Source organism: Armigeres subalbatus, chromosome 1 (genome assembly GCF_024139115.2).
Source record: "Armigeres subalbatus isolate Guangzhou_Male chromosome 1, GZ_Asu_2, whole genome shotgun sequence".
Lineage (NCBI taxonomy): Eukaryota > Metazoa > Arthropoda > Insecta > Diptera > Culicidae > Armigeres > Armigeres subalbatus.
In genome coordinates, this window is record NC_085139.1 from 65,263,607 (window position 1) to 65,290,364 (window position 26,758).

Consider the following 26,758-nt stretch of genomic DNA (forward strand, 5'->3'; position numbering starts at 1 on the left):
GAGGCTAACACGATTATACTTTTATGCCAAGGGAAGTCGAGACAATTTCCAAACCGAAAATTACCTAGACCGGCACCGAGAATCGAACCCAGCCACCCTCAGCACCCTCCTTAGCCGTGCGGTAAAGCGCGCGGCTTCAAAGCAAGACCATGGTTCGATTCCCGGTGCCGCTCTAGGCAATTTTCGGTTTGAAATTTCCCTGGCCATAAAAGTAAAAAGTATCATCGTGTTAGCCTCATGATATACGAATGCAGAAATGGTAACTTGGCTTAGAAACCTCGCAGTTAATAACTGTGGAAGTGCTTAATGAACACTAAGCTGCGAGGCGGCTCTGTCCCAGTGTGGGGATGTAATGCCAACAAAGAAGAAGAAGAAGACCCTCAGCATGGTCTTGCTTTGTAGCCGCGCGTCCTACCGCACGGCTAAGGAGGGCCCCCCCTATTGATACTATAGATTATCATTAATGCTTAATTTTTTATTATTTACAACAAATATGATTTTGAAAAAGTATCACCGGCGCGTGCTTACTCGAAATCTACATGCTGAAACATTTACAGTTACATCAAACAACTGAAAACCGAAATACGCCACTCCAAAATTACGAGGTGACAATGTTAGAAAAAGACAAAAGATAGGAAAAATAACACGGTGTGTAGTGCCTCCCCGAGTCACCTTAAGGGAAGATCCTTTAATTACGGAACGCAAAAATTAGGCATTTTAACCTCCCTCCCTCCCCTATGGCACACTTTTTTTGTATGAAGCATCTAAAAATTATGTATGGGTCGTCATACTTCGCCCAACCCACCTCTCCCCCCTAAGCGTTACGTAATTTGTGGACGCTCTCAAGAGCCACTTTCATTGATGGTAGCCGATCGTTAGTACTTCATATCAAATATCATATCATATCATAGCATATCAAAGAATATTGTGACCAAATTTAATAAAATTTGGTCAACAAAAACCCCCTGACAATAATAGAACAAAACCTGCCAAAGCCATCAGTCCCCCTATTTCAGACAAGAAAATTTAATCTGAGCGCTGCTAATGTTGATGACGACGACCGCGCGACCCACACCATCGACGGGAATAAAATTTCCGGTAGGTGCTCCGCCGATGCCAAAGGTGGTACCACGATCTGCTCTTCGCGACATCTCAAACGAAATGGCTCGCGCGCGCGCGAAAGAGCTGCTTTCTTGTAATCAATAAAGTTCAACCTGTAGCCACGCCCCTTTGGGGGGTTTGTGACGGTTACACAATATTTTCATTCATACCGAGGCGGGACTAATGAGCCATCTTTATTGATTATAAGAAAACTGCTCTCCCCCGCGCGCGAGGCATTTCATTTGAAGAGTTTCTCCCGTGTCGTGGGTCGTGTGGTCGTCGTCGACATATTTGGGGAATTAATCGGTTCTTCTCAGGGCCACAGAGGAATATTGAGGCTAGGCGAATTTTATTCAAAGTGAAAATTAACCGCTTGGCGACGCCATAAAGTTGCCTGCCGTCCATAGCAGAATCATGAGCGCACATCGGAGGGAGATGGCTTCAGTGGCAATGAAATTCTTTCAAGATTCTTATTCGGTTTTGTTATTTCAGCAGCATCGTATGGATGGCGTCAGTTGTTGCCAAGTGAAATTTTCTCTCAAGATTATGATTTTTCAGAATCACCATTTTACACAAAATAATTAATTTGCCAGCATTTTGACGTAAACTACGTCTAAGGGGAAGCCTCGGGTACAGGGTGCCAAATGAAAATTTCCAAATTGGGAGCCGTCACGAAATCATGTAAGATTTCAAAAGTTAATAGCGACTGTATCTTTCGATACGTTTTCGAGATTTTATTATCAATAGTTTCGGAAACTTTCCACCAATGCGTTAATTGTTTTAAAACTATTGATTATCAACGTTAAACTATTGAAAATTTTAGTTCTTTCACGTCTGGTAAAAGATTCAGAACTAACCAACTCCGTTCATGCATCCCCAACACGGACATCAGATTGCTGTAACGCACGCACCTTTTGGCTCACCGCTTAATTTTTCCTGTGCATAGTCGTGTCCTGTCGTCGACGTGTCTTGTCTACCCGTCGACGGGTAGTTGTTGCAGAAAATTATTCACAAAGATGACGTATGTAGCAAATAAGCGGAAAATCATAAAGTTGCTGTCGTCGGTGACAGCAGAATTGTGTAAATGCAATTTTCTCCTCATTTTAACTGTCGCTGTCGACAAACCTGTTCTACTAAAAAATTCAAACAAATTCTATTGAACGCTGCCGATGCTGATGCCAACCGCACGATGATTTCAAGCAAACCCGCAAACGCGCGCGTGAGAGCAGCTTTTTGAATTGACTTGAGACGATGGCTGCGCCGGTAGCGGTCCCACTAACATCTGTATGGTCGTCGGTGGTGATTGAGAAAAATGTTTGTTCTGAAAACAGTTTAAAATAATTTTTGGTTGAAATTCGCTATTGTGTCATGTATTCAACCTAATGTTCATATGATATTACGATTCTCATTGCACTAAGAGGTTTTACGTAGTTTACGTCGAGCGGTCGTGTCTTGTACACAACCCTTCTGATTTTTATTTCCATAAATAGCTTTATGTCATCGGCATAAATTTAAATCTTTATATTTTTGAGAATGAAGGTAATGTCATTTACATATAATATAAATAAAAGAGGGCCAAGATGAGAGCCTTGTGGAACTCCTGAAGTGACTTGAATGGGATTGGATTTCTTTCCGTTAAATTTTATTATTTGTTGCCGTTCTTTGTCAGATTTTTTGCCTGATTTGAAGATAGGCACAAGATAGGAGCTTTTCCATACCCTGGGAAAATTTCCAGATTCCAATGACAATCTGAAGAGCCAAAACAAAGGTGCAGTCAGCTCTTTAGCCAGACTCTTCATAAATATCGGTGGAATGCCATCAGGACCAGGGCCTTTAGATGCATCTAAGTTTTTTAAAGCGTTTAGAATATCGTTCACCATGATCTGATTAACACCGATATCCCTAGCGCATTCTGGGATAGGCGCAAAAAATCTAGGTCGCGAACTTGTTCCGAAAAGGTGGTGTATATTTCTTGGAAGAAATCTCCAAAAGATTACAGATATCTTCCGAGCAATTACCGACGCGTTCGTCTAAATACATGGTTGACGGAAAATTGTCTGATTTTAATTTTGATTTTACGTAATTGAAGAAGTTCTTTGGACATGACTTTATTTCGTTTTCTGTTTTCGTGTTGTGTTCTTCAAATGCTACATCAATTGATAATTTTAATTGATCGCAGATGTTCAAATATTTTTCCAAATTTTCATTCGTCTTGTCTAGCTTGTAAGTTTTATGTAATTTTTGTTTGCGATTCTTTAAATTTTTTATTTGCCTATTGTACCAAATTGGATATTTTGAATTTCCGCTCCGTCGTTTTCTTCTTTTTGGGACCTCGTCAATAATAATATCAAAAAATAATGTTATAAAAGACATCAACGGAAGATTCAATATTACCTTCATTCTCTAAAATTTGCTGCCAGTTAAATCTACTTAGCTTATGTCTTTTGTTGTCATAGTTTGCTTTGTGGTATTCAAGGACTTCTTCAAAGTCACAGTCGCTGGGTTCTTTATATTCATGAACGAACACAGAGTATTCGATTGCCGTGTGGAATATTTCGTTTTTCCATAAGGGATTCAATGATTTAGTCACACAGTTAGTAGGAGATCAAGGTAACAGTTCTGTTGATTTTTAATGTGATTGATTTGGTTAAGTCCTAGGCTAGCAGTTCTGTCAAATATAAACATAAGTGTTTCATTTTCCCCAGCGACTGGAAGTAGAATTTGTTTGTTGAATAAGTAAGATAAAATGAGCGAGTAAGAGTGAGTGAGCGAGTGTAAAGTTAGTGAGTGATATGAATGATCGAATGAGTAAGCGAGTAAGAGGGAGTGAGTGATTAAGAGTAAGTGAGAGTAAGTGAGAAACAGGGAGTGCATGAGTAAAAGTGAGTGAGTGACTGAGAGTGAGTGAGTGAGCGAGTAAGATTGAGTGAGCGAGTAAGATTGAGTGATTAAGAGTAAGTGAGTAAGAGTGAGTGGTTAAGAGTGAGCGAGAAAGAGAGAGTGAATGATTGAGAGTAAACGAGTGAGTGAAAGTGGATGAGTGAGTAAGAGAGGTAAGTGAGTTAAAGTGGGTGAATGAATAAGAGTGGGTGAGTAATAATAAGTGAAGCAGAGGAAGTGAGTGAGTAAGGGGGTGTGTGTATGAGAGAAAGAGGGAGATCTTGTTTGTCTTTGGGAAGTCACGCTGACCTGAGAAGGCATCTTCTCTATTCGTCTTATGTCGAGTAGACGCATTATTTCCTCTGTGTGCCTTACATATACCAGGCAAATGCGTCAATTTGAAGAAGGCAATATTTCCCCTGAATTTTATGAAGGTTTTTGTAGAAATGTAATATGTATATGAGTTATGATTACTTATAGTTCTTCAATTGGTACACCAGCCAAAATATCAAAAGCTCAAGAAAATACCCAAACTATGATCCCTAAATAAATTGCTTGGTATACACTAGTTATAAGATTTAAAAGATATAAAATATACTTAATAAAGTTAGGACTTAAAGTTAGAATCTATCTGCCTTCCCTCAATAATCCTACTAGTTTAACAACGAGAAACAAAATAGTTCGACAGAGAAAGACAGAAGAAAAACTCACTAATTGTAGCAATATCCATCACATGTATTTCTCACCCTCCAAGTGTTTTCTTCTCACCCTTTCTCCCACAGAACTGCCGCACTCACCGCCGACCCTGTGGACGGAACACACCAAGTACGATCCGGGTGACATCCTGCGGGCCAACTGTTCGACACCGCCTTCGAAGCCAGGAGCAACCATCACTTTTCTGCTGAACACTATGACGGTAAGTTTCGCTCCATTCCCGCTATGTGGCAAGTTAGTCCCATCCGAACTATGTGTGTGGCAGCGAAGCACCTTGCCTCATGAGTGTTAAAGGTACATGTCTCCACATCGGAATGAAACGAGATGATGCGCACCCGGAGGGAGGGGGGAAGGGGTGTATCCCTCGATGGGAGCTCATTTGCAGTTACGCGCGGGTGATTAATACTGAAGTACGCTTGCTGCTTGCGCTTTTACTGTAGTATCTATCCGGGTGGGCCTCGAGGAGACTCGACGGGAAACCAAATCAAATGGCAACCAAGCTGTGCACCGTAGCGTGGTTTGCCCCGGGCAAATGATCTTACGATGCCACTGGACGCATAGTCATTACATGCCACGAGTGAATCCCAACCCCCCTTGGGTGTCTACGTATGTGCAAGGTTATTTATTAGTGTCATTAGTACCGGACATAATTCCTTTTTAATTAACACATGGACCTTCCTGTGTCGGTCGGATGAAGAAGATGGGGTATGAGCGTAACCAACCAGTATGAGAGTAACGGGTCGGGCTGCCCTTCTTGGCAAGAGGAGAGGTAGGTGAATCGTGAACTCCCCGCAGGGTTTGCTAACCAAGTAGCTTCATTTCCTCCGCCTTGTGGCGATGATAAAGATGACGATGATAACTTGTGCTCGTAGAGTAGCACTCTGCTTGTTCATGGGAATTGATACCTCACATTAAAGGAAGTAGCTTCACCGTGTTCCACCTCATAAAGCTACAAACTGAAGTGGATATATTAATAGGATACGAACGGAGAAATTCTCATTCCTTCTCATGGCTGCACAAGAACAAGTACCCGAAGTTGGACGGCTTCAGTTTGTGATTAATTATGAGAAGGTATTAGCAGGAAGCGACTTGCGATATATTATCTTGGGAATGCGACGGGGGAACCCCACAAGAAGCCCGTGGTCGCTGATTGGTCTCTTTTGAACGGAATCGTGTGGCTATTAATTATTCAATTACCTTCTATCGTGTTCATGTGTGCTTTTATTGAAGACGTAGTTTTGGGTTTGATTTATTCGGTTAGGTTTATTATCGGTTCATTTATTATGATTACTCGGGGGATTACTTTTTTTAGCAGTACGCCTCCTTTGATGGTTTGCCTGCTTTTATTTTTTTATTTTGATAGTGTCTTAATTTAACTTGATTTAATGTGTCAAACAAGCCGAACCGCTATATTGATGCAAAAATCTAGCCAACCATGCAACTCATGAATGATTGCATTAGGCATTACTATAAATAGTAGAATCTACAGATGAGTGAAAGCATGGTAGGATTAGTTTTTTTGACCGTGTCCAGGCGCATATGACATCACACCCCTTAATATTTTCATTGAAATCGTGACGTCATGCTCGTTTTTGAGACACGATTGACAGCTCGTTTGGAGACAGAGGATTTATCTTCGCTCATCTATATACTCAACTACCTATAGGCATTACTACACCCAACCACAGATTGCAACATTTTATTGCAGTCTCGCATTAATTTCGCGTACAGCTTGTCATAATTTGCGACATATGCAAAGATTGTATTAAGTAAACGACAGGCCCTTGCATTAGGTCTCCGGACACGAGAAAATAAGAACTGGTTATGTGTTAGTGTCTACACTGAATTTAATTTTAATTTCGAGTCGAGTCAAGACACTGAAGAGGACCTTACTGTTGAGGTCGAAATACGTATCTGTCAAGGTACAATCAAGTGATGGAATTCAATGGGAAGGTACAAACTCGTCTTATGACAAGTGAGGAAATCCAGCATAGATGGGAAAATATTTGATTTCAAGTAGTAAAGATTCATCGTGAAAAATAAAATACAACAATTGAATGCGTGCATGAATCAACCTTTGCACACGTAAGCATCAATGACGACTTTCACCTATAGCAAAAATCTATCATCATAGTCATTAATAATAACTGTAGCTTCATTCTCTTCTCTTGCCATCTGTCAAACTGCCAATGACTTTTTTCTTCAATAAACATTATTGACATCTTCGAGAATTTTCTCGCAATATATGAAATTGTGAAAAAAATACGTGCCATAGTATTTTTTTTAAGCTTTATTAAAGTCAATTTTCTTATTACTAGACTTCATCACTGGTCCATAGTAGTTTTTCTCCGGAGATTACCTGAGAAAATCGATTAGCTTTAATTCGAATTAAACTTCAGTGATCATTTTTTGGCGTTTGAAGAAATAATTTAAGCCCTCAAACCTGTTCAGGCTGCTGTGGAGCAACTCTGTCGTGAATCCTGCACGATCTTTTTGCTTTTTTGAATATTTTTGCCGTAAAGTAATTGATTAGAAATGATTTTCTTGAAGACATCCAGAGTCACTTTGATTAAGCAAGCGGACGAGATCTTGAAGTGTCTAATCAGCAAGCGTATTCCTGATGCAATAATTGAAGCTGAGACAACGAGCAATAATGACGATCGGTACGAAAAAGAAACCTATGAAGGGATTAATGATAAGTACTTGACATTGACTTTCGACGGCCTTGAAACCATTCGTCAAATTTCGTTTGAACCAGAGAGTGAATTCTCACCTCGCTTTGCCCAGCCCAACAAACAATGATTTTAACATTTAAAGTTTGTCAACAAATATTATTTTTTATCCAAATCAAAAGTTTTTCATTTAAAACCTAAAATTTTCACTAAAAACGGTATTTAACCGGTATTACCGGTATTAGCTCCACCAAATACCGAATACCGGTGTTTATCAAAAATGGCCAATACCGACCACCCTAGTGCAAATCTTACTGAGCGTCTGCTCTTCATGTTAGGAGCAGCTCACAACAGCGTCTGTTCTCCATGTTAGGGGCGGCTGATCATCATCCGAGTACCAGCGAGGGACTCTAAGTGAAACTGTGCAGCATGGTCCACCTGGAATAAGGAGGAATGGTCCTCCGGAAATTTTGGGGGTTTGGTGTCAGGCCCTGCAAGCCAGCCTTTAAAAAAAAAAACTAGCGATTAGAAGCTCGGTTCATGGAACTGCAAATCTCTCAACTTCATCGGGAGCACTCGCATACTCGCCGATGTGCTCAAGGACTGTGGACTCGGCATCGTAGCGCTGCATGAGGTTTGTTCGAGAGGATCAATGCTGCGAACGTTTAGAGGTAATCATACCATCTACATGAGCTGCGGCAACGCACACGAGCTAGGAACAGCTTTCATAGTGATGGGTGATATGCAAAGGCGCGTGATCTGGTGGTGACCGATCAATGAGAGAATATGCAGGTTGAGGATCAAATGCCGGTTTTCAACTTCAGGATAATCATCAATCCATGAGCCCACACCCGGAAGCACTGATGATGATAAGGACGCATTCTGCACATCCTGGAACGAAAATCGACTGCTGCCCAAGCCACGATTTCAAAATCATCATAGGAGATTTGGACGCTCAGCTTGGCCAAGAGAAGGAGTTTAAACCAACTATTGGGAAGCTCAGCGCCCACCGGCTGACGAACGAAAACAGTATACGACTAATTGATTTCACCGCCTCCAAGAATGTGGCTATTCGTAGCACTTACTTCCAACACAGCCTTCCGCCTTCTTTTCGGTACACCTGGAGATCACCACTGCAGACAGAATCACAAATCGACTCGTTCTGATTGATGGGCGACACTTTTCGGACATTATCGTCGTCAGAACCTATCGTGGCACTAACATCGACTCTGAGTACTATCTGGTGATGGTTAAACTACCCCTAAAATTATCCGGCATCAACAATGTTCGGAACCGACGACCGCCGCTGTACGACCTAGAGCGACTGAAGCAACCTGATGTCGCCACTGCATACGCGCAGCATTTCGAGGCAGCGTTGCCGGCAGAGGGTGAGCTCGATGGGGCCCCTCTTGAGGACTGCTGGAATACAGTCAAAGCAGCCATTAACGTTGGTTCGACGAAGAGTGCAGACAGATTCTGGAGGAGAAGGACGCAGCACGGGCGGTCGCGCTGCAGTAAGGTACCCGGTAGAACGTTGAACGTTATAGACGGTAGCGGAGACAGCAGACCCGCCTTTTCCAGGAGAAGGAACGACGCCTGGAAAACGCGGAGTGCGAGGAGATGAAACAGCTGTGCCGTTCTCAAGAAACACGCATGTTCTATCAGAAGCTTAACGCATCCCGCAAAGGCTTCGTGCCGCGAGCTGAAAAATGTGCAGGGATAAGGATGGGAGCATCTTTACGGACGACCCAGACAACCAGAATGCATGCATAATTGAATTGTTTTTCTGTTATGCGATACCTTTGCGCACAAATTTCATCGCATAATAGTCCTTGAAAAACGCTTTTTACGTACAAAAGTGGAGGCGATATATATGTATTTCTTTTATCCGACGTTGCACGGAAGTTGTGTATGCGATGTGCAACGATTTTTTGAGGCGAGTTTTGTTCGTTATACATTGCGATGGGCCAATAAAAGCAGGATGCCAATACAGCAGTAAGGATGATATCGGAGCTGAGCTCTCTTATCAAGACGAGCTCGGAAAAAGCTGGTGCGCAATTTGTCTGCACAAACTGATAGTCAGAATCTGGGGAAACTGAATAACAGCTACCGGAGGAGTGGAAGGAAGGGGTTATATGCCCCATCTACAAGAAAGGCAACAAGCTGGAGTCTCACACAACTTTCGAGCGATCACCATCCTTAATGCAAAGTGATATCCCAGATCATCTTCCGTCGTCTGTCACCATTAGTGAATGAATTCGTGGGAAGTTTTCAAGCCGGCTTCGTTGACGACCGCTCGACAATGAATCAGATCTTTACTGTACGGGCAAATCCTTCCAAAATGCCGTGATTACACAGGTCCCAACCACCATCTGTTCATTGATTTCAAGGCGGCATACGACAGTATTGACCACGTAGAGCTATGGAAATGGACAACAACAGCTTACCAGGCTGATCAAAGCAACGGTGGATGCTGTGCAAAACTGTGTGAAGATTTCGGGCGAACACTCCAGTTTATTCTAATCACAGCGGGGACTAAGACAAGGTGATGTACTTTCGTGTCTTTTGTTCAACATTGCGCTTGAAAGGAGAGTCGTACAGAGTAACCTCGCCGGGGTACGATTCTCAACAGATTCAGTTAATTTATTTGTTTTGCGGGTGACCGCTGGACATTATCGGCTGAACATTTGCAAAGGTGGCAGAACTGTACACCACACCTGAAACGATGAAGCAACAAAAGGTTGGACTGAGTGGTTAATGCAGGTACTGAAGACAAGAGTACATGCTTAATGGGCGGGAGCCGAGCGCTATAAGCGCCCGCCTGGGAAGCGCTAAATGTTTCTTCAAAGAATTGGTCAAGGAATTTGTCTACCTTGGATCGCTTTTGGATCCTTGATAACAATGTTAGTCGTGGAACATGACGGCGCATCATCTGTGAAAGTCGGGCCTAGATTCGGGCTCCAGGAAGAAATTGCGGTGAAAAAGGATTCACCACCGCACCAAATGTTTCATGTACAAGACGCTGATAAGACCGGTAGTCCTCTACGGACATGAAACATGGACAATACTCGCGGAGGACTTGCAAGCACTCGGAGTATTCGAGAGACGGGTGTTTAGAACCATCTTTAGCAGTATGCAAGAAGACGGTATGTGGCGGAGAAGAATGAATTACCAGCTCGCCCAGCTCTACGACAAACCCAGTACCAGGAGGTAGCTAAAGCCGGAAGGCTACGATGGGCAGGGCTTGTTGCAAGAATGCCGGACAGCAACTCTGCAAAGATGGTGCTTCGTTTCCAATCCAGCAAGTACGAGGCGGCGTGGATCACTGCGAAGGGGGGTGGGCAGACCTGGTGCAAAACGACTTCATGAGCGTGGAACGCAATCGAGGATAGAGAGATGCTGCCTCTCGAACCGTGTATTGTAGTATTTAAAATTATTTTCGGTTCAGTATCATCTGCTTAAATGTAAACTAAATAAATAAACTAATATCGAGCTTATCCTCGGGATGCCTGTAAAGCCGTTTGGATTAGATGTTCCTGTATTAACCCCCATCTTTCAGGAAACAGATGAAGCCAGTGATGCTGGCTGTATCATTTGAAATCGCGTCCCTGATGCTGGCAGGCTTCCCAAAGATATCCAAGTAGGGAATCTGGAATTTGGCATAACGCTAACGTGTTCCACAGTGTTGTGGACCTCGCAAAACGTCGCAGATAGTCCGGAAGGGGCTCCCCCCAAAGTTGCGTTAAATCCGCGTGTGTCCTGTTCAAAGCCCGAAAGACGATTTGCTGGTCCTTTAGATTGCTCAGGTCCGTCCAGGCCGACGACGTGGTCTCCCTTGTTTCTCCACGCAGCTGTCCAGTGGTGAAGCTACCCATGGCATTTGACAACAGATTCCGGTAAGGTGATTGGTCGTGGTATTGCCAGGCACTCCACAGTACCCCGGGATCCAGGCAAGGTCGTATTCGAGAGCATATTTGCTGGGATGCTTCGAATCCAACGGTGTTTACTGTCGTACAGGGCGTTTCGCCCTGGAGTGCGGAGATAGCTACAGTTTGGCCACCGACCTCTTGAGAGCCAAGGAGTTAACTCATCCCTTCAAATTGTGTGCTATAGAGCTGTTAATGTTGACTTTTGAGTACCAACTTTTGCTCTCATTGTAAATTCCCAGTTTTGCAAAAATGTTACTCGTTTGCAAAATATGTGCCAGTGCTCGCACCCTGGACGGAACGCGATGCTGTCCAGGAACTGAAGTCTACCTTCTGTTTCTAGATTTTGTCACTCAGCCGCCGGTTCACCATCCTCTCGACGACCTTTGAAAACACGAGGTCAAAGGGAGATGGGCCGGTATTTCGTTATTATCCCGGGAGGAGATGTTGTTCTTAGGAATAGGGGATTACACCAAACATTTACGCCACTCTTCCGGAGAAAGGAAACTGGTGGATCTTATGAAAGGCGATAGCAGCTTTGAGCATGGGGTATCCGATCTCGTCGGAACCGGAAGACATCCCATTACCGCTGGAAAGGGGCGAAAGGGCATTTATTTTATCAGGATGACCAAAGGGAAGTCTCCGTAGCGCCTGGAGGGTCTTTTTGTCTCTTGGACGCGTTTCACCTGACTACCAGCGTAGTGCCTTTTTTGTCCTGGCCTGGTGTTGTAATAGTGCGAGATCTGCAGGGCAACGGCGGCATCCAGGATGGTTTGGGTGAAACTGGAAAGGGCTGTCAGCGCGTCTCGTTTAAATGTGGGCGTCGAAGGAGGCGATATGTCCCCCAGTCATCGGCATCAGGTGATGTCCGGGGGCGATACGTGGACAGTGACATAACTTCTAGAGAAACTTTCGGAATACATTTCTGGACAACCACCGGAGGAATTCTTGGAGGAACAGCTGGAGCAATTCCTGGAGGACCTTCCGGAGGAATTCCTGGGAGAACTTCCAGAGGAATTCCCTGAAGGAAGGAACTTCACCTGAGGAATTTATGGTGGAACTTCCGGATGTGAATTTCTGGAAGGAACTTCCTGGAGGAATTTCTGGAGGAACTTCCATCAAGGAGTTTCTGGAGGAACTTCCGGAGGAAACAGCTGGTGGGATCTCTGGAGGAACTTCCGGAAGATTTCCTGGAAGAACTTCCGGAGGAATTTCTGGAGGAACTTTCGGAAGAATTCTTGGAGGAACCACCGAAGGAATACCTGGAGGAATTTCTGAAGGAACTTCCGGAGGAATTTCTGACGGTACTTCTGGAGGAACTCCTAAATGAATTTTACTAGGATTTCATGAGATGAATTTCCAAATGATTTACTGAAGGAACCCCAGGAAGAAGTTTTGAAATGTTATTTGGGAGGAATTCCTGAAGGAATGTTCCAAAGATTTTCTGAAGAAACTTCCGAATGAAATTTCAAGTGAACTTCGGAACTTTCCGAATGAACTCCCGAGCTTCAGAACGTAACTTCAGGAAGAAGAGGAACTTCTGAATAGATTCCTGAAGAAATTTCCGAAGGAATACCTGAAGAAACATCCGGAGGAATTCCAGAAAGAAACTCCGAGTAAATGCCTGCAAGAACTTGCGGAGGAAGAAGAAGAAGCGAAAAGGAATAGAGAATCTGGGGTAGATATTGTGGTAGTAGCGTATTGTGTTAAAATAATAATCAGAAGATATGTGAAATGGAAGCATGAATTATTCGAATGAGATTTGAATTTCTAACTTGAAGCAATCATGTTCGAATAGTAGGTGCGCCCATTAGCACACGAAAATGCGCCTGATTTGAGAGGACAGAAACAAAAGAAAGAGACGATGTACCCATTATCTGGATTAGTATCGTCGCCCAGACAGTTACTAAGGGGGCAAGGAGTGCGATCCCCTCTCAGTTTAATAAACAATGTGCACTCGCTACTGTGGATATCACAATAGTAAAGCGCATGTGGAGATTGGACAAATCTCAAGCATTCGAAAGATATTCATAATTTGCAAAAAAGAGAGCTAACCATGGTGGAGGTTGGTAATTTTGATTCTGATGGCTTTTCCGCAAACGTGACCTTTAAGTGGTCTTGTTGTGTAGGAGTTATCACGCCTATCTAGAGAGTGGAAGGTTGAGGGTTCTAGTCCCTCCAAGACACGTGGATTCTTTATTGCAAATTTGGTATCAATTTGTTCATTCCGTAAACATAAGCTGTGCATATGCACAGCCAAGATATTTAACAAAAAATGGTTTCTGTACGGCCGAGTTGCTGAAGTCAACAATATGCAATTAATTGTTTCTTCATCTCCTGTTGGGAGGATCCTTCTTGGCCTCAGTGTAGGTGCAACATGTAGACATCGTTCTCAACTTTTGTAGTACTCGAGATGCCATGCTACGATCACTATACTGCCGTTCTACGCATAATTGTCCCATGTTACCCTTTGATGAAAAATCTTAAACTCAAGTCACTGGAGAATGAAGTCACTGGAAAAAAATGAAGTTGTTGTTTGATGGCAATAGAGACCTTTTAAACCCGCAGTTAAATAAATAGTGATTCGGTTTATATCCTGGAAAAGTGTTGCATACGCTTATAATATCCCAAAAATATTTGTTAAATTTCAAGATCCAATCGATTCAGAAATCAGTGGGACAATTTGACTTGAGTTTGGTTTTCTTCATCAAGGGTAACATGGGACAATTATGCGTAGAACGGCAGTATAACATCTACCGCATAATTTCGACATGTCACACCTCCGTTTCTCTTTGATCGAGAGGGTACCCGAATACCTCACAGATGCAGCTTTGGACCGAAAAACCAACAACTAAAAACATCGGAGAGGGTCTGGTTGGGTACCTCAAGTATCCAAAAAATGAACTCGGGCCTTGAGGTTCCACGGATGGTAATAAGTGAGTACGAGGGTATCTTACCCCTGCCCAGCCAAACCAGCAATCGTATAAGAATGTATAAATTAAATTAGATATATTCACAGATCAGATCGTAATCATATATAGATCCAGCAGAAGTTGTGAAAAATTGTACGAAAGGTTACATATAATGCAAAATGTACAATCTAGTTACAACCCATGTCATAAGTTGTAAATATGTAAATTTAAAACTCAATAACGGAATCACATATATCGCAAATATTTGAAAATTGCCATATTGCATCTCAGTTACAATGTCGTTAAGATTTGATTGTAAAGTCCTCTGTTATAATGATTTCAAAATATACATACAAATAACTCTGTTACAGATCCTTGAATGTTCAATAAAATATTCTTTTTCAAGAATATTAAAAGAACACATTTGTCATTGTCATTAAAAAACAATTCAAAGACAAACATCCAAAAAAGTGGTAGTTGTTTTATACAAATACATTTCCTCAACATTAAACAATCGGTAATCACCTAAATAATGTCTGTGAAATAGAACTACATGATAATGATACATGATAACTAAACCTTCAAAGAGTAGATTTTTAATAGAATACTTACTGTTATTTGTCATTAGGCAATAGTAAATGCCTGGTGTAGTTTTTAAGCACTCACTAAATGGATAGAAACAGATTTTGCAAAAATTCCATTATTTAGCACTTATTGGAAACATTAAATTCAATTCTCAAATTTAGCAAACTAGAAAGAGAGTATGTACTATTAGTCACCTTTATTCACATACTAGTCGACCCGGCAGACGTTGTGTCCCGTATAGTGAAGAGCGAAAATGCGCGCTGTGAACTGCCCATGCAAAATTTCCATACGAATGTTAAGTTTAGTTTTTTCTCGATTTACTCAACACTACTCGTGACTTTGCATGAGGAAATATCCACATAAAACCCAAGTCCGAAACTATAATGAACGTTTCTGGCTGAAGGAATGAAGAAAATCTTATCCAACTGCTTCCGGAAGTTAAAGGATACGAACACAGACCATTTCCCATTTTTATTATATAGATTGGTTCTCAACAATCAATCTACAACATCACTGCGATCTATAGAACAATTACTAAGAAAAAACAATAAAGCACGATTTTGGGAAAACAAACTTTGAGGAGCAATTTTGTTATATTGATAACGTTGCATTCTTCCTCTTAGAGATGATAATATCAGCGATGATATTATACACGTCAAATGAAATTATATATGAGTTCAATTGAATCGCATATACTGGCTTATGCAATCATTGTCGACAATGTTGTACAAGATGTAATAGAATGTCTTTTACAGATTGTATCCGCAGATGCAATATTATCATTAGGTATGAATGATTGCTTAACAATTGCGTACACACGGAGGCATCACCAGGTAGCTTCTGGACTATGAACTAAGAAGGTCAAAAGGATCGAAACTGGAAGCCTAAGGCTAAATTTATAATACGAACATACACATTAACTAATAATCAACTAACAGCATGTCGTTATATAATGATTATGTTTCGACCTAAGAAATATTTTTGTTGCAAATACAATAACACGTATGTTTTTATGATAATATAATGTATGTATGTTTGAACTGTTTTTTTATAATGCTAGATTTAAAGCTGTAACAAGTCCAATTATGCAACTTTATAACTGGAACATATGCGATCTCTGGATAAAACCATCATGATTGTATATTGATTGAATCTTTTAAACTGGAATTATACGTCGCGATATCTTGTATGTGCCGCAACAATTGATCCGTATTATATAGCCTCCACTTTTGTTCATATAGAAGGAATCTATGCCATTTTATACAATCAGAAATTACATCGTATAAGGGTGCACAATGAGAACTAAAAGTTAGTTATGTATGTAGAACCAATTTGCTAGCTTTGGGATCTCTCTAACTTTAATTTATTTATTTGTTTATTTATTTATTTAATTATATAATTTTTCATCTGATTTGATAGTCTACATGAAGACGATGAACTAAAGATTTTTTCATTCGATGTAAAATCGTACCAAACGTTGCTGAAATCCTGAAGCGCTTGATGTCGAAATCGAATTGAACGGAACCTTCTGCTGAAATGGCGAATCATGCCTCGACTAAGCAATCGTTGGCAGCGTAGTTTGTGCTTTAAACTTGCTTTATATAGCGAATGATCTTGGCCGAAGTGTTCGAGAAGGTACGTAAAGTTGAGTCCTGGCTAGTAAATCGGGCACGTCGTACTCCGACAGCAAAATTTTGGCGATAAAAACTGCTTGCGCCACATTTCTCCGTTTGCTAAGGTTATCCAGTCCCAGCAGGTGACGGGTCCCTCCAAAGGAGATGGCGCAGTGCGTTGCGGATGAACTTATGCTGAACAGCTTCCAAACGAGCTGACCAAACGTCCTGATAAGGATCCCAAACAACAGAAGCAAATTCCAAATTAGAGCGCACCAACAAGCAGTAAAGTGCTTCGAAATGCAAAGGATCACGAAATTCACTGGAAATTTTAATATGAATCCAAGCTGACGATTCGCTTTATCAATAGTAGCTGATGAGCGATAGGTGATGGCTGGCAGGTTAGCCTATCATCCTACAAAACGCCAAGGTTTTTGATATGGTCGACACGTTGTAGAGTAGCTCTTGCAATATTGTAATAGAAAACCATGGTATCTACAGTGACAACATACTGTTTAGTTGCTTGTTTTTTCTTTCGTTTTTTTTTTTCATCTTGTACTCTTGCTTCTCCGTCTATTTCCACCGGGGAGCTGTTTCTTTTCCTTTTTTTTCTTATCTCTCTCCTACTTATTTTGTTCTCCTCATTCCTCTCTTTTACACAAAAAAATATCACCGCATGGCGTGCTACTAACTGCGCCATGTCGCGACCGAGCGAATGCCTTAGACATCCGCCGAAAATCTGAATTTTCATCGGCTGGATACTTACAAGTACGTCCAGCAGAAACATGTGACTCTAGTGATGTAAAAACATAATACCAAATATTTATATCCAAATCGTTTGTTTTGTTCGCTTTGTTCTGTCAGTCGAGCTCACATTTATATGTATAAAGAGTGGCACCTTTGCATGCAGAAGTTGATTGCTTTGATTAATAGCTTCAATTAATTCAAATAATTCATGCATTCATTGGGAATATTAAATTTCCATTTCAATACAATCTGCTACCACTATCTAAATGCTTATCACGTAGCATTTAGGGATGGCAAGAACCATTATATTTCGATCGCACCAATCATTGAAGACGTCCAAAAGTTTTTACAATTCTAGGCAGTCCGCAAGGTTTCGGCAAAACGACCTTTCCGGCCAAAGACAATTTCGGCCGAACGACCCGTTTGGCCAAATGACCCTTTCGGCCAAACGACCCTTTTGGCCAAATGACTTTCGGCCAGATGGGCTTGTTCGGCCAAACAACCCATCTCCAGTAGCACCTACTTTGCACCAAAGAACATCCGACAGCACACCTGGAGACACCCGAATGGTGAAACTTACAACCAGATAGACTTATGTTCTGGGTGGATGGGCGCCATTTCTCTCCGGATGTTACGGATGTGCGGACATTCAAAGGTCTGAACATTGACTCCTGATCCACAACCTCGTTGTCAGTGAAATTCGATCACGGTTGTCCAACCTGTATCGAACGAAAGATCACAAAGCGAACGATGCGTTATAATATCCAGTGATTTTCGGTGAAGGAATATCGGCTGAAATACCGCCAGAAGCTCGACAAACGGATAAGTGCAATCAACGTTGAAGCGACAACATCAACGATCTATGGAGCCGATCCATGGAGCGAGTGAGTACAACAGCACGAGAAGTGAGTGAGCAGACGAGAAGAACGTTACCAGAAGTCAGATATGTTAGTGTCTGCAGCTGATCGAATAGAGATCGGTACAAGGAAGCAAAAGTAGCCGAAAAACGAAACCACCGCAGAATGAAAAGGAGTACGAAAAACAAGAGTGGATTTAGCGAGGCGCAGGAAAGAATGGAACAGAATGAGGCGTGGAGGTTGTAAGGAGACCGTTACGGCGTAAGTGGAGAAAGACAGCGCCATCTCCCGCTCGCGTGCAACGACCAATAAGGGAATTTGCTGCCAGATAAAAAGTTCAGCGGCTGCCAGGTGGAATAATACTTCGAGACGTTGTTGAATAATGGAAGTGACAGCGGTGCATCGGTGGAAAGAATAAATATTAGCGACGATGGACAAGCTGTGGAGCCGCCCACACTGGATAAGGCTAGAAAAGCTTTTAAAGAGCTGAAAAACAATAAGGCTGAAGGAAAGGATCAACTCCCGGTTGAATTTCTCAAACATGACAGTGGGCAGCTTTATGAAGTTCTGCACCATATTATGTCGAAAATATGGGAAGACACACGGCACAGACTGGAATGTGTCAATTACCGAGGAATAACCCTCCTTAATTCGGCGTACAAAATTTTGTCCCGTATTTTTTTCAACGGATTGAGATCGCTTGAAGAGTCCTTCGTCGGCGAATACCAGGTAGGTTTTCATGAGGGCCGATCAACGACGGATCAAATGTTTACCTGACACTTGCAGACACATCATCTGTTTGATTATTGATTTAAAGGCGTCGGCAAATTTTAATTTTAATGGAATTATGGCAAATTTTGCTAGAACATGGTTTCTCTTTTCAATAAAACTGATACGGCTGATTCTGACGTATAACGTTGGACGGATCGAAATCAAGTGTAAGGTTGGTGGATGAAATATATCGACATCATTTGGTTACCCAGATGGATTAAATAGGCATTATACACCCAACCACAGATTGCAACATTTTATTGCAGTCTCGCATTAATTCATGTACAGCTTGTCATAATTTGCGACATATGCAAAGATTGTATTAAGTAAACGACAGGCCCTTGCATTAGGTCTCCGGACACGAGAAAATAAGAACTGGTTATGTGTTAGTGTCTACACTGAATTTAATTTTAATTTCGAGTCGAGTCAAGACACTGAAGAGGACCTTACTGTTGAGGTCGAAATACGTATCTGTCAAGGTACAATCAAGTGATGGAATTCAATGGGAAGGTATAAACTCGTCTTATGACAAGTGAGGAAATCCAGCATAGATGGGAAAATATTTGATTTCAAGTAGTAAAGATTCATCGTGCAAAAAAAAAATACAACGATTGAATGCGTGCATGAATCAACCTTTGAACACGTAAGCATCAATGACGACTTCACCTATAGCAAAAATCATCATCATAGTCATTAATAATAACTGTAGCTTCATTCTCTCTCTCTTGCCATCTGTCAAACTGCCAATGACTTTTTCTTCAATAAACATTATTGACATCTTCGAGAATTTCGCAATATATGAAATTGTGAAAAAATACGTGCCATAGTATTTTTTTAAGCTTTATTAAAGTGAATTTTCTTATTATAGACTTCATCACTGGTCCATAGTAGTTTTCTCCGGAGATTACCAGAAAATCGATAGCTTTAATTCGAATTAAACTTCAGTGATCATTTTTGGTTTGAAGAAATAATTTAAGCCCTCAAACCTGTTCAGGCTGCTGTGGAGCAACTCTGTCGTGAATTCTGCACAATCTTTTTGCTTTTCTGAATAATTTTGCCGTAAAGTAATTGATTAGAAACGATTTTCTTCAAGACATCCAGAGCTACTTTGATTAGCAAGCGGAAGAGGTCTTGAAGCGTCTATCAGCAAGCGTATTCCTGATGCAATAATTGAAGCTGAGACAACGAGCAATAATGACGATCGGTACGAAAAAGAAACCTATGAAGGATTAGATAAGATTTGACATTGACTTTCGACGGCCTTGAAACCATTCGTCAAATTTCGTTTGAACCAGGAGTGAATTCTCACCTCGCTTTGCCCAGCCAACAAACAATGATTTTAACATTTAAAGTTTGTCAACAAATATTATTTTTATCCAAATCAAAAGTTTTTCATTTAAAACCTAAAATTTTCACTAAAGGTATTTAACGGTATTACCGGTATTCTCCACCAACATAGTACCGGTGTTTATCAAAATGGCCAATACCGACCAATAGCAAAATCTTACTGAGCGTCTGTTCTCCATGTTAGGAGCAGCTCACAACAGCTCTGTTCTCCATGTTAGGGCGTGATCATCATCCAGTACCAGCGAGGGACTCTAAGTGAAACTGTCAGTGTCCACCTGGAATAAGGAGGAATGGTCCTCCGAATTTTGGGGGTTTATGAACGGCTCAGCCTTTAAAAAAAAAAACTAGCGATTGAAGCTCGGTTCATGGAACTGCAAATCTCTCAACTTCATCGGGAGCACTCGCAACTCGCCGATGTGCAAGGACTTGGACTCGCATCGTAGCGCTGCATGAGGTTTGTTCGAGAGGATCAATGTGCGAACGTTTTGAGGTAATCATACCATCTACAGAGCTGCGGCAACGCACGAGCTAGGAACAGCTTTCAGTGAGGGTGATATGCAAGGCGCGTGATCTGGTGGTGACCGATCAATGAGAGAATATGCAGGTTGAGGATCAAATGCCGGTTCTTCAACTTCAGGATAATCATCGTCCATAGCCCACACTCCGGAAGCACTGATGATGATAAGGACGCATTCTATGCACATCTGAACTGAGTACGACAGCTGCCCAAGCCACGATCAAAATCATCATAGGAGATTTGACGCTCAGTTGGCCAAGAGAGGAGTTTAAACCAACTATTGGGAAGCTCCGCCCACCGGCTGAGAACGAAAACAGTCTACGACTAATTGATTCGCCGCCCAAGAATATGGCCATTCGCAGCACCTACTTCCAACACAGCCTTCCGCCTCTTCGTACACCTGGAGATCACCACTGCAGACAGAATCACAAATCGACCCATTCTGATTGATGGAGCCTTCTCCGACATTATCGACGTCAGAACATATCGTGGCACAAATCGACTCTGACCACTATCTGGTGATGGTTAAATCGCCCAAAACTATCCGTCATCAACAATGTTCGAACCGACGACCGCCGCTGTACGACCAGAGCGACTGAAGCAACCTGATGTCGCCACTGCATACGCGCAGCATTTCGAGGCGTTGCCGGCAGAGGGAGACTCGATGGGGCCCTCTTGAGGACTGCTGGAATAAGTAAGAGATAATGGTTGACGAAAGCAGACAGATTCTGGAGGAGAAGACGCACGGCGGTCGGCAGTAAGGTACCCGGAGAACGTTGAACGTTATAGACGGCGAGACAGCAGACCCGCCTTCCAGGAGAAGGAACGACGCCTGGAAAAGCGGAGTGCGAGGAACAGCTGTGCCGTTCTCAAAAAACAAGCATGTTCTATCAGAAGCTAACGCATCCGCAAAGGCTTCGTCCGCGAGCTGAAAATGCAGGGATAAGGATGGGAGCATCTTTACGGACGACCAGACAACCAGAATGCATGCATAATTGAATGTTTTTCGTTATGCGATACCTTGCGCACAAATTTCATCGATAATAGTCGCGAAACGCTTTACGTACAAAGGAGGCGATATATATGTATTTCTTATCCGACGTTGCACGGTTGTGTATGCGATGTGCACGATTTTTAGGCGAGTTTGTTCGTTATACATTGCGATGCCAATAAAGCAGGATGCCAATACAGCAGTAAGGATGATATCGGAGCTGAGCTCATCAAGACGAGCTCGGAAAAGCTGGCCACTTGTCTGCACAAACTGATAGTCAGAATCTGGGAAACTGAACAGCTACCGGAGGAGTGGAAGGAAGGGGTTATATGCCCCATCTACAAGAAAGGCAACAAGCTGGAGTCTCACACAACTTTCGAGCGATCACCATCCTTAATGCAAAGTGATATCCCAGATCATCTTCCGTCGTCTGTCACCATTAGTGAATGAATTGTGGGAAGTTTTCAGCGGCTTCGTTGACGACCGCTCGACAATGAATCAGATCTTTACTGTAGGCAAATCCTTCAAAATGCCGTGATTACAGGTCCACGCACCATCTGTCATTTCAAGGCGGCATACGACAGTATTGACCACGTAGAGCTAGGAAATGGACAACAACAGCATTCCAGGCTGATCAAAGAACGGTGGATGTGCAAAACTGTGTGAAGATTTCGAACACTCCAGTTTATTCTAATCACAGCGGGGACTAAGACAAGGTGATGTACTTTCGTGTCTTTTGTTCAACATTGCGCTTGAAAGAGTCATGCAGAGTAACCGCCGGGGTACGATTCTCAACAGATTCAGTTAATTTATTTGTTTTGCGGGTGACATGGACATTATCGGCCGAACATTTGCAAAGGTGGCAGAACTGTACACCCACCTGAAACGTGAAGCAACAAAAGTTGGACTGGTGGTTAATGCATTGAAGACAAAGTACATGCTTGTGGGCGGAGCCGAGCGCTATAGCGCCCGCCTGGGAAGCAATGTTTCTTCGAGGTGGTCAAGGAATTTGTCTACCTTGGATCCTTGGATCCTTGATAACAATGTTAGTCGTGGAATACGACGGCGCATCATCTGTGAAAGTCGGGCCTAGTTCGGGCTCCAGAAGAAATTGCGGTGAAAAAGGATTCACCACGCACCAAATGTCTCGTACAAGAGCTGATAAGACGGTAGTCCTCTACGGACATGAAACATGGACAATACTGGGAGGACTTGCAACACTAGGTAGAGAGCGTGTTTAGAACCATCTTTAGAGATGCAAGAAGACGGTATGTGGCGGAGAAGAAAACCAGCCGCCAGCTCTACGACAAACCCAGTACCAGGAGGTAGCTAAAGCCGGAAGGCTACGATGGGCAGGGCTTGTTGCAAGAATGCCGGACAGCAACTCTGCAAAGATGGTGTTCGTTTCCAATCCAGCAAGTACGAGGCGGCGTGGATCACTGCGAAGGGGGTGGGCAGACCTGGTGCAAAACGACTTGGCGAGCGTGGGGCGCATTCGAGGATGGAGAGATGCTGCCTCGAACCGTGTATTGTGGCATTAAATTATTGGTTCAGTATCATCTGTTTAAATGTAAACTAAATAAATAAACTAATATCGAGCTTATCCTCGGGATGCCCGTAAAGCCGTTTGGATTAGATGTTCCTGTATTAACCCCCATCTTTCAGGAAACAGATGAAGCCAGTGATGCTGGCTGTATCATTTGAAATCGCGTCCCTGATGCTGGCAGGCTTCCCAAAGATATCCATAGGAATCTGGAATTTGGCATACCTAACGTTCCACAGTGTTGTGGACCTCGCAAACGTCGCAGATAGTCCGGAAGGGGCTCCCCCCAAAGTTGCGTTAAATCCGCGTGTGTCCTGTTCAAAGCCGAAAGACGATTTGCTGGTCCTTTAGATTGCTCAGGTCCGTCCAGGCCGACGACGTGGTCTCCTTGTTTCTCCGCAGCTGTCCAGTGGTGGAAGCTACCCATGGCATTTGATAACAGATTCCGGCAAGGTGATTGGCCGTGGTATTGCCAGGCACTCCACAGTGTTCCGAGATCCAGGCAAGGTCGTATTCGAGAGCATATTTGCTGGGATGCTTCGAATCCAAGGGTGTTTACTGTTTAGGCGTTTCGCTCTGGAGTGCGGAGATAATAGTTTGGCCACCGACCTTCTGAGAGCCAAGGAGTTAACTCATCCCTTCGGAAATTGTGTGCTATAGAGCTGTTAATGTTGACTTTTGGAGAGTACCAACTTTTTGCTCTCATTGTAATCGTGTTTTGCAAAAATGTCACTCAAGTTTGCAAAATATGTGCCAGTGTCGTACCCTGGACGGAACGCGTGCTGTCAGAATCCGAGTCTACCCTCTGCTTCTAGTTTGTCACTCAGCCGCCGGTTCACCATCCTCTCGACGACTTTGAAAACACGAGGTCAGCGAGATGGGCCGGTATTTCGTGACATCCCGGGAGGAGATGTTGTTCTTAGGAATGGGGATTACCAAACATTTACGCCACTCTTCCGGAAAGGAAACTGCGGATCTTGGCGAAAGGCGATAGCCTTTTGAGCATGGGGAACCCAATCTCGTCGGAACCGGAAGACATCCCATTACTGCTGGAAAGGGCGAAAGGGCATTTACTTTATCAGGATGACCAGCGGGAAGTCTCCGTAGCGCTCGGAGGGTCTTTTGTCTCCTGACGCGTTTCACCTGACTACCAGCGTAGTGCCTTTTGTCCTGGCCGGGTGCTGTATTGCGAGATGCAGGCAACGGCGGCATCCAGGATGGTTTGGGTGAAACTGGAAAGGGTTGTCAGCGCGTCTCGTTTAAATGTGCGTCGAAGGAGGCGATATGTCCCCCAGTCATCGGCATCAGGTGATGTCCGGGGGCGATACGTGGACAGTGACATAACTTCTAGAGAAACTTTCGGAATACATTTCTGGACAACCACGGAGAATTCTTGAGGAACAGCTGGAGCACCTGGAGGACCTTCGGAGGAATTCCTGGGAGAACTTCGAGGAATTCCTGGAAGGAACACGAGGAATTTAGGTGGAACTTCCGGATGAATTTCTGGAGGAACTCTTGGAGGAATTTCTGGAGGAACTTCGGAGTTCTGGAGGAACTCGGAGGAACAGCTGGTGGGATCTCTGGAGGAACTTCCGGAAGATTTCTGGAGGAACTTCCGGAGGAATTTCTGGAGGAACTTTCGGACGAATTCAGAGGAACTTCGGAGGAATTCCTGGAGGAACCACGGAGGAATACCTGGAGGAAATTCTGGAGGAACTTGAGGAATTCTGACGAGTACTTCTGGAGGAACTCCTAAATGAATTTGATTAGGATTTCATGAATGAATTTCCAAATGATTTACTGAAGGAACTCAGGAAGAAGTTTTGAAGTATTTGGGAGGAATTCCTGAAGGAATGTTCAAAGATTTTCTGAAGAAACTTCCGAGGAAATTTAAGAACTTCGGAACTTTCGAACGAACTCCCGAGCTTCGAACGTAACTTCAGGAAGAAGAGGAACTTCTGAATAGATTCCTGAAGAAATTTCCGAGAATACCTGAAGAAACATCCGGAGGAATTCCAGAAAGAAACTCGAGTAAATGCCTGCAAGAACTTGCGGAGGAAGAAGAAGAAGCGAAAAGGAATAGAGAATCTGGGGTAGATATTGTGGTAGTAGCGTATTGTGTTAAAATAATAATCGAAGATATGAAATGGAAGCATGAATTATTTGAATGAGATTTGAATTTCTAAATCGAAGCAATCGGCGTTCGAATAGTAGGCGCCCATTAGCACACGAAAATGCGCTCGATTGAGAGGACGAAACAAAGAAAGAGACGATGTACCTAATATTCGGATTAGTATCGTCGCCCAGACAGTTACTAGGAGTGCGATCCTCTCGTTTAATAAACAATGTGCACTCGCTGCTGTGGATATACAATAGTAAAGCGCATGTGGAGATTGGACAAATCAAGCATCAAAGATATTCAATTTGCAAAAAGAGAGCTAACCGGTGGAGGTTGGTATGATTCTGATGGCTTTTCCGCAAACGTGACCTTTAAGTGGTCTTGTTGTGGAGGTTATCACTATCTAGAGAGTAGGAGGTTGAGGTTCGAGTCCCTCCAAGACACGTGGATTCTTTTCGCAAATTTCATATCAATTTGTCCATTTCGAAACATATGCTGTGCATATGCACAGCCAAGATATTTAACAAAAAATGGTTTCTGTACGGCCGAGTTGCCGAATAATATGCAATTAATTGTTTCTCTACTCCTGTTGGAGGATCCTTCTGGCCTCCGTGTAGGTGCAACTGTAGACATCGTTCTCAACTTTGTAGTACTCGAGATGCCATGCTGATCACTATACTGCCGTTCTACGCATAATTGTCCCATGTTACCTTTGATGAAAAATCTTAAACTCAAGTCACTGAAAATGAAGTCACTGAAAAAATGAAGTTGTTGTTTGATGGTAATAGAGACTAAAACCCGGTTAAATAAATAGTGATTCTGTTTATGTCCTGGAAAAGTGTTGCCTACGCTTATAATATCCCAAAAATATTTGTTAAATTTTAAGATCCAATCGATTCAGAAATCAGTGGGACAATTTGACTTGAGTTTGGGTTTTTTCATCAATGGTAACATGGGACAATTATGCGTAGAACGGCAGTATAGCATCTACCGCATAATTTCGGGATGTCACACCTCCGTTTCTCTTTGATCGAGAGGGTACCCGAACAATTCTCACAGATGCAGCTTTGGACCGAAAAACCAACAACTAAAACATCGGAGAGGGTCTGGTTGGGCACTTCAAGTATCCAAAAAAATGAACTCCGGCCTTGAGGTTCCACGGATGGTAAGGGTGAGTACGAGGGTATTCACCCTGCCCAGCAAACCAACAATCGTATAAGAATGTACAAATTAAATTAGATATATTCACAGATCAGATCGTAATCATATATAGATCCAGAAGTTGTGAAAAATTGTAGAAAGGTTACATATAATGCAAATGTACAATCTAGTTACAATCTATGTCATAAGTTGTAAATATGTAAATTTAAACTCACAACGGAATCATATATCGCAAATATTTGAAAAATTGCATATGCATCAGTTACAATGTCGTTAAGATTTGATTGTAAAGTCCTCTGTTA

The 26,758-nt window shown here is 42.6% G+C and overlaps 1 protein-coding gene across 1 annotated transcript in view; it reads left to right on the top strand.

Moving 5' to 3' along the window:
* LOC134226509 (uncharacterized) overlaps positions 1 to 26,758 on the top strand; it is a 952,521-nt gene that overhangs the window by 355,680 nt on the left and 570,083 nt on the right. Inside the window, exon 5 of the mRNA XM_062707335.1 lies at positions 4,764 to 4,897. Coding sequence (XP_062563319.1) covers positions 4,764 to 4,897 — 134 coding nt within the window. The remainder of the gene's footprint in view (positions 1 to 4,763; positions 4,898 to 26,758) is intronic.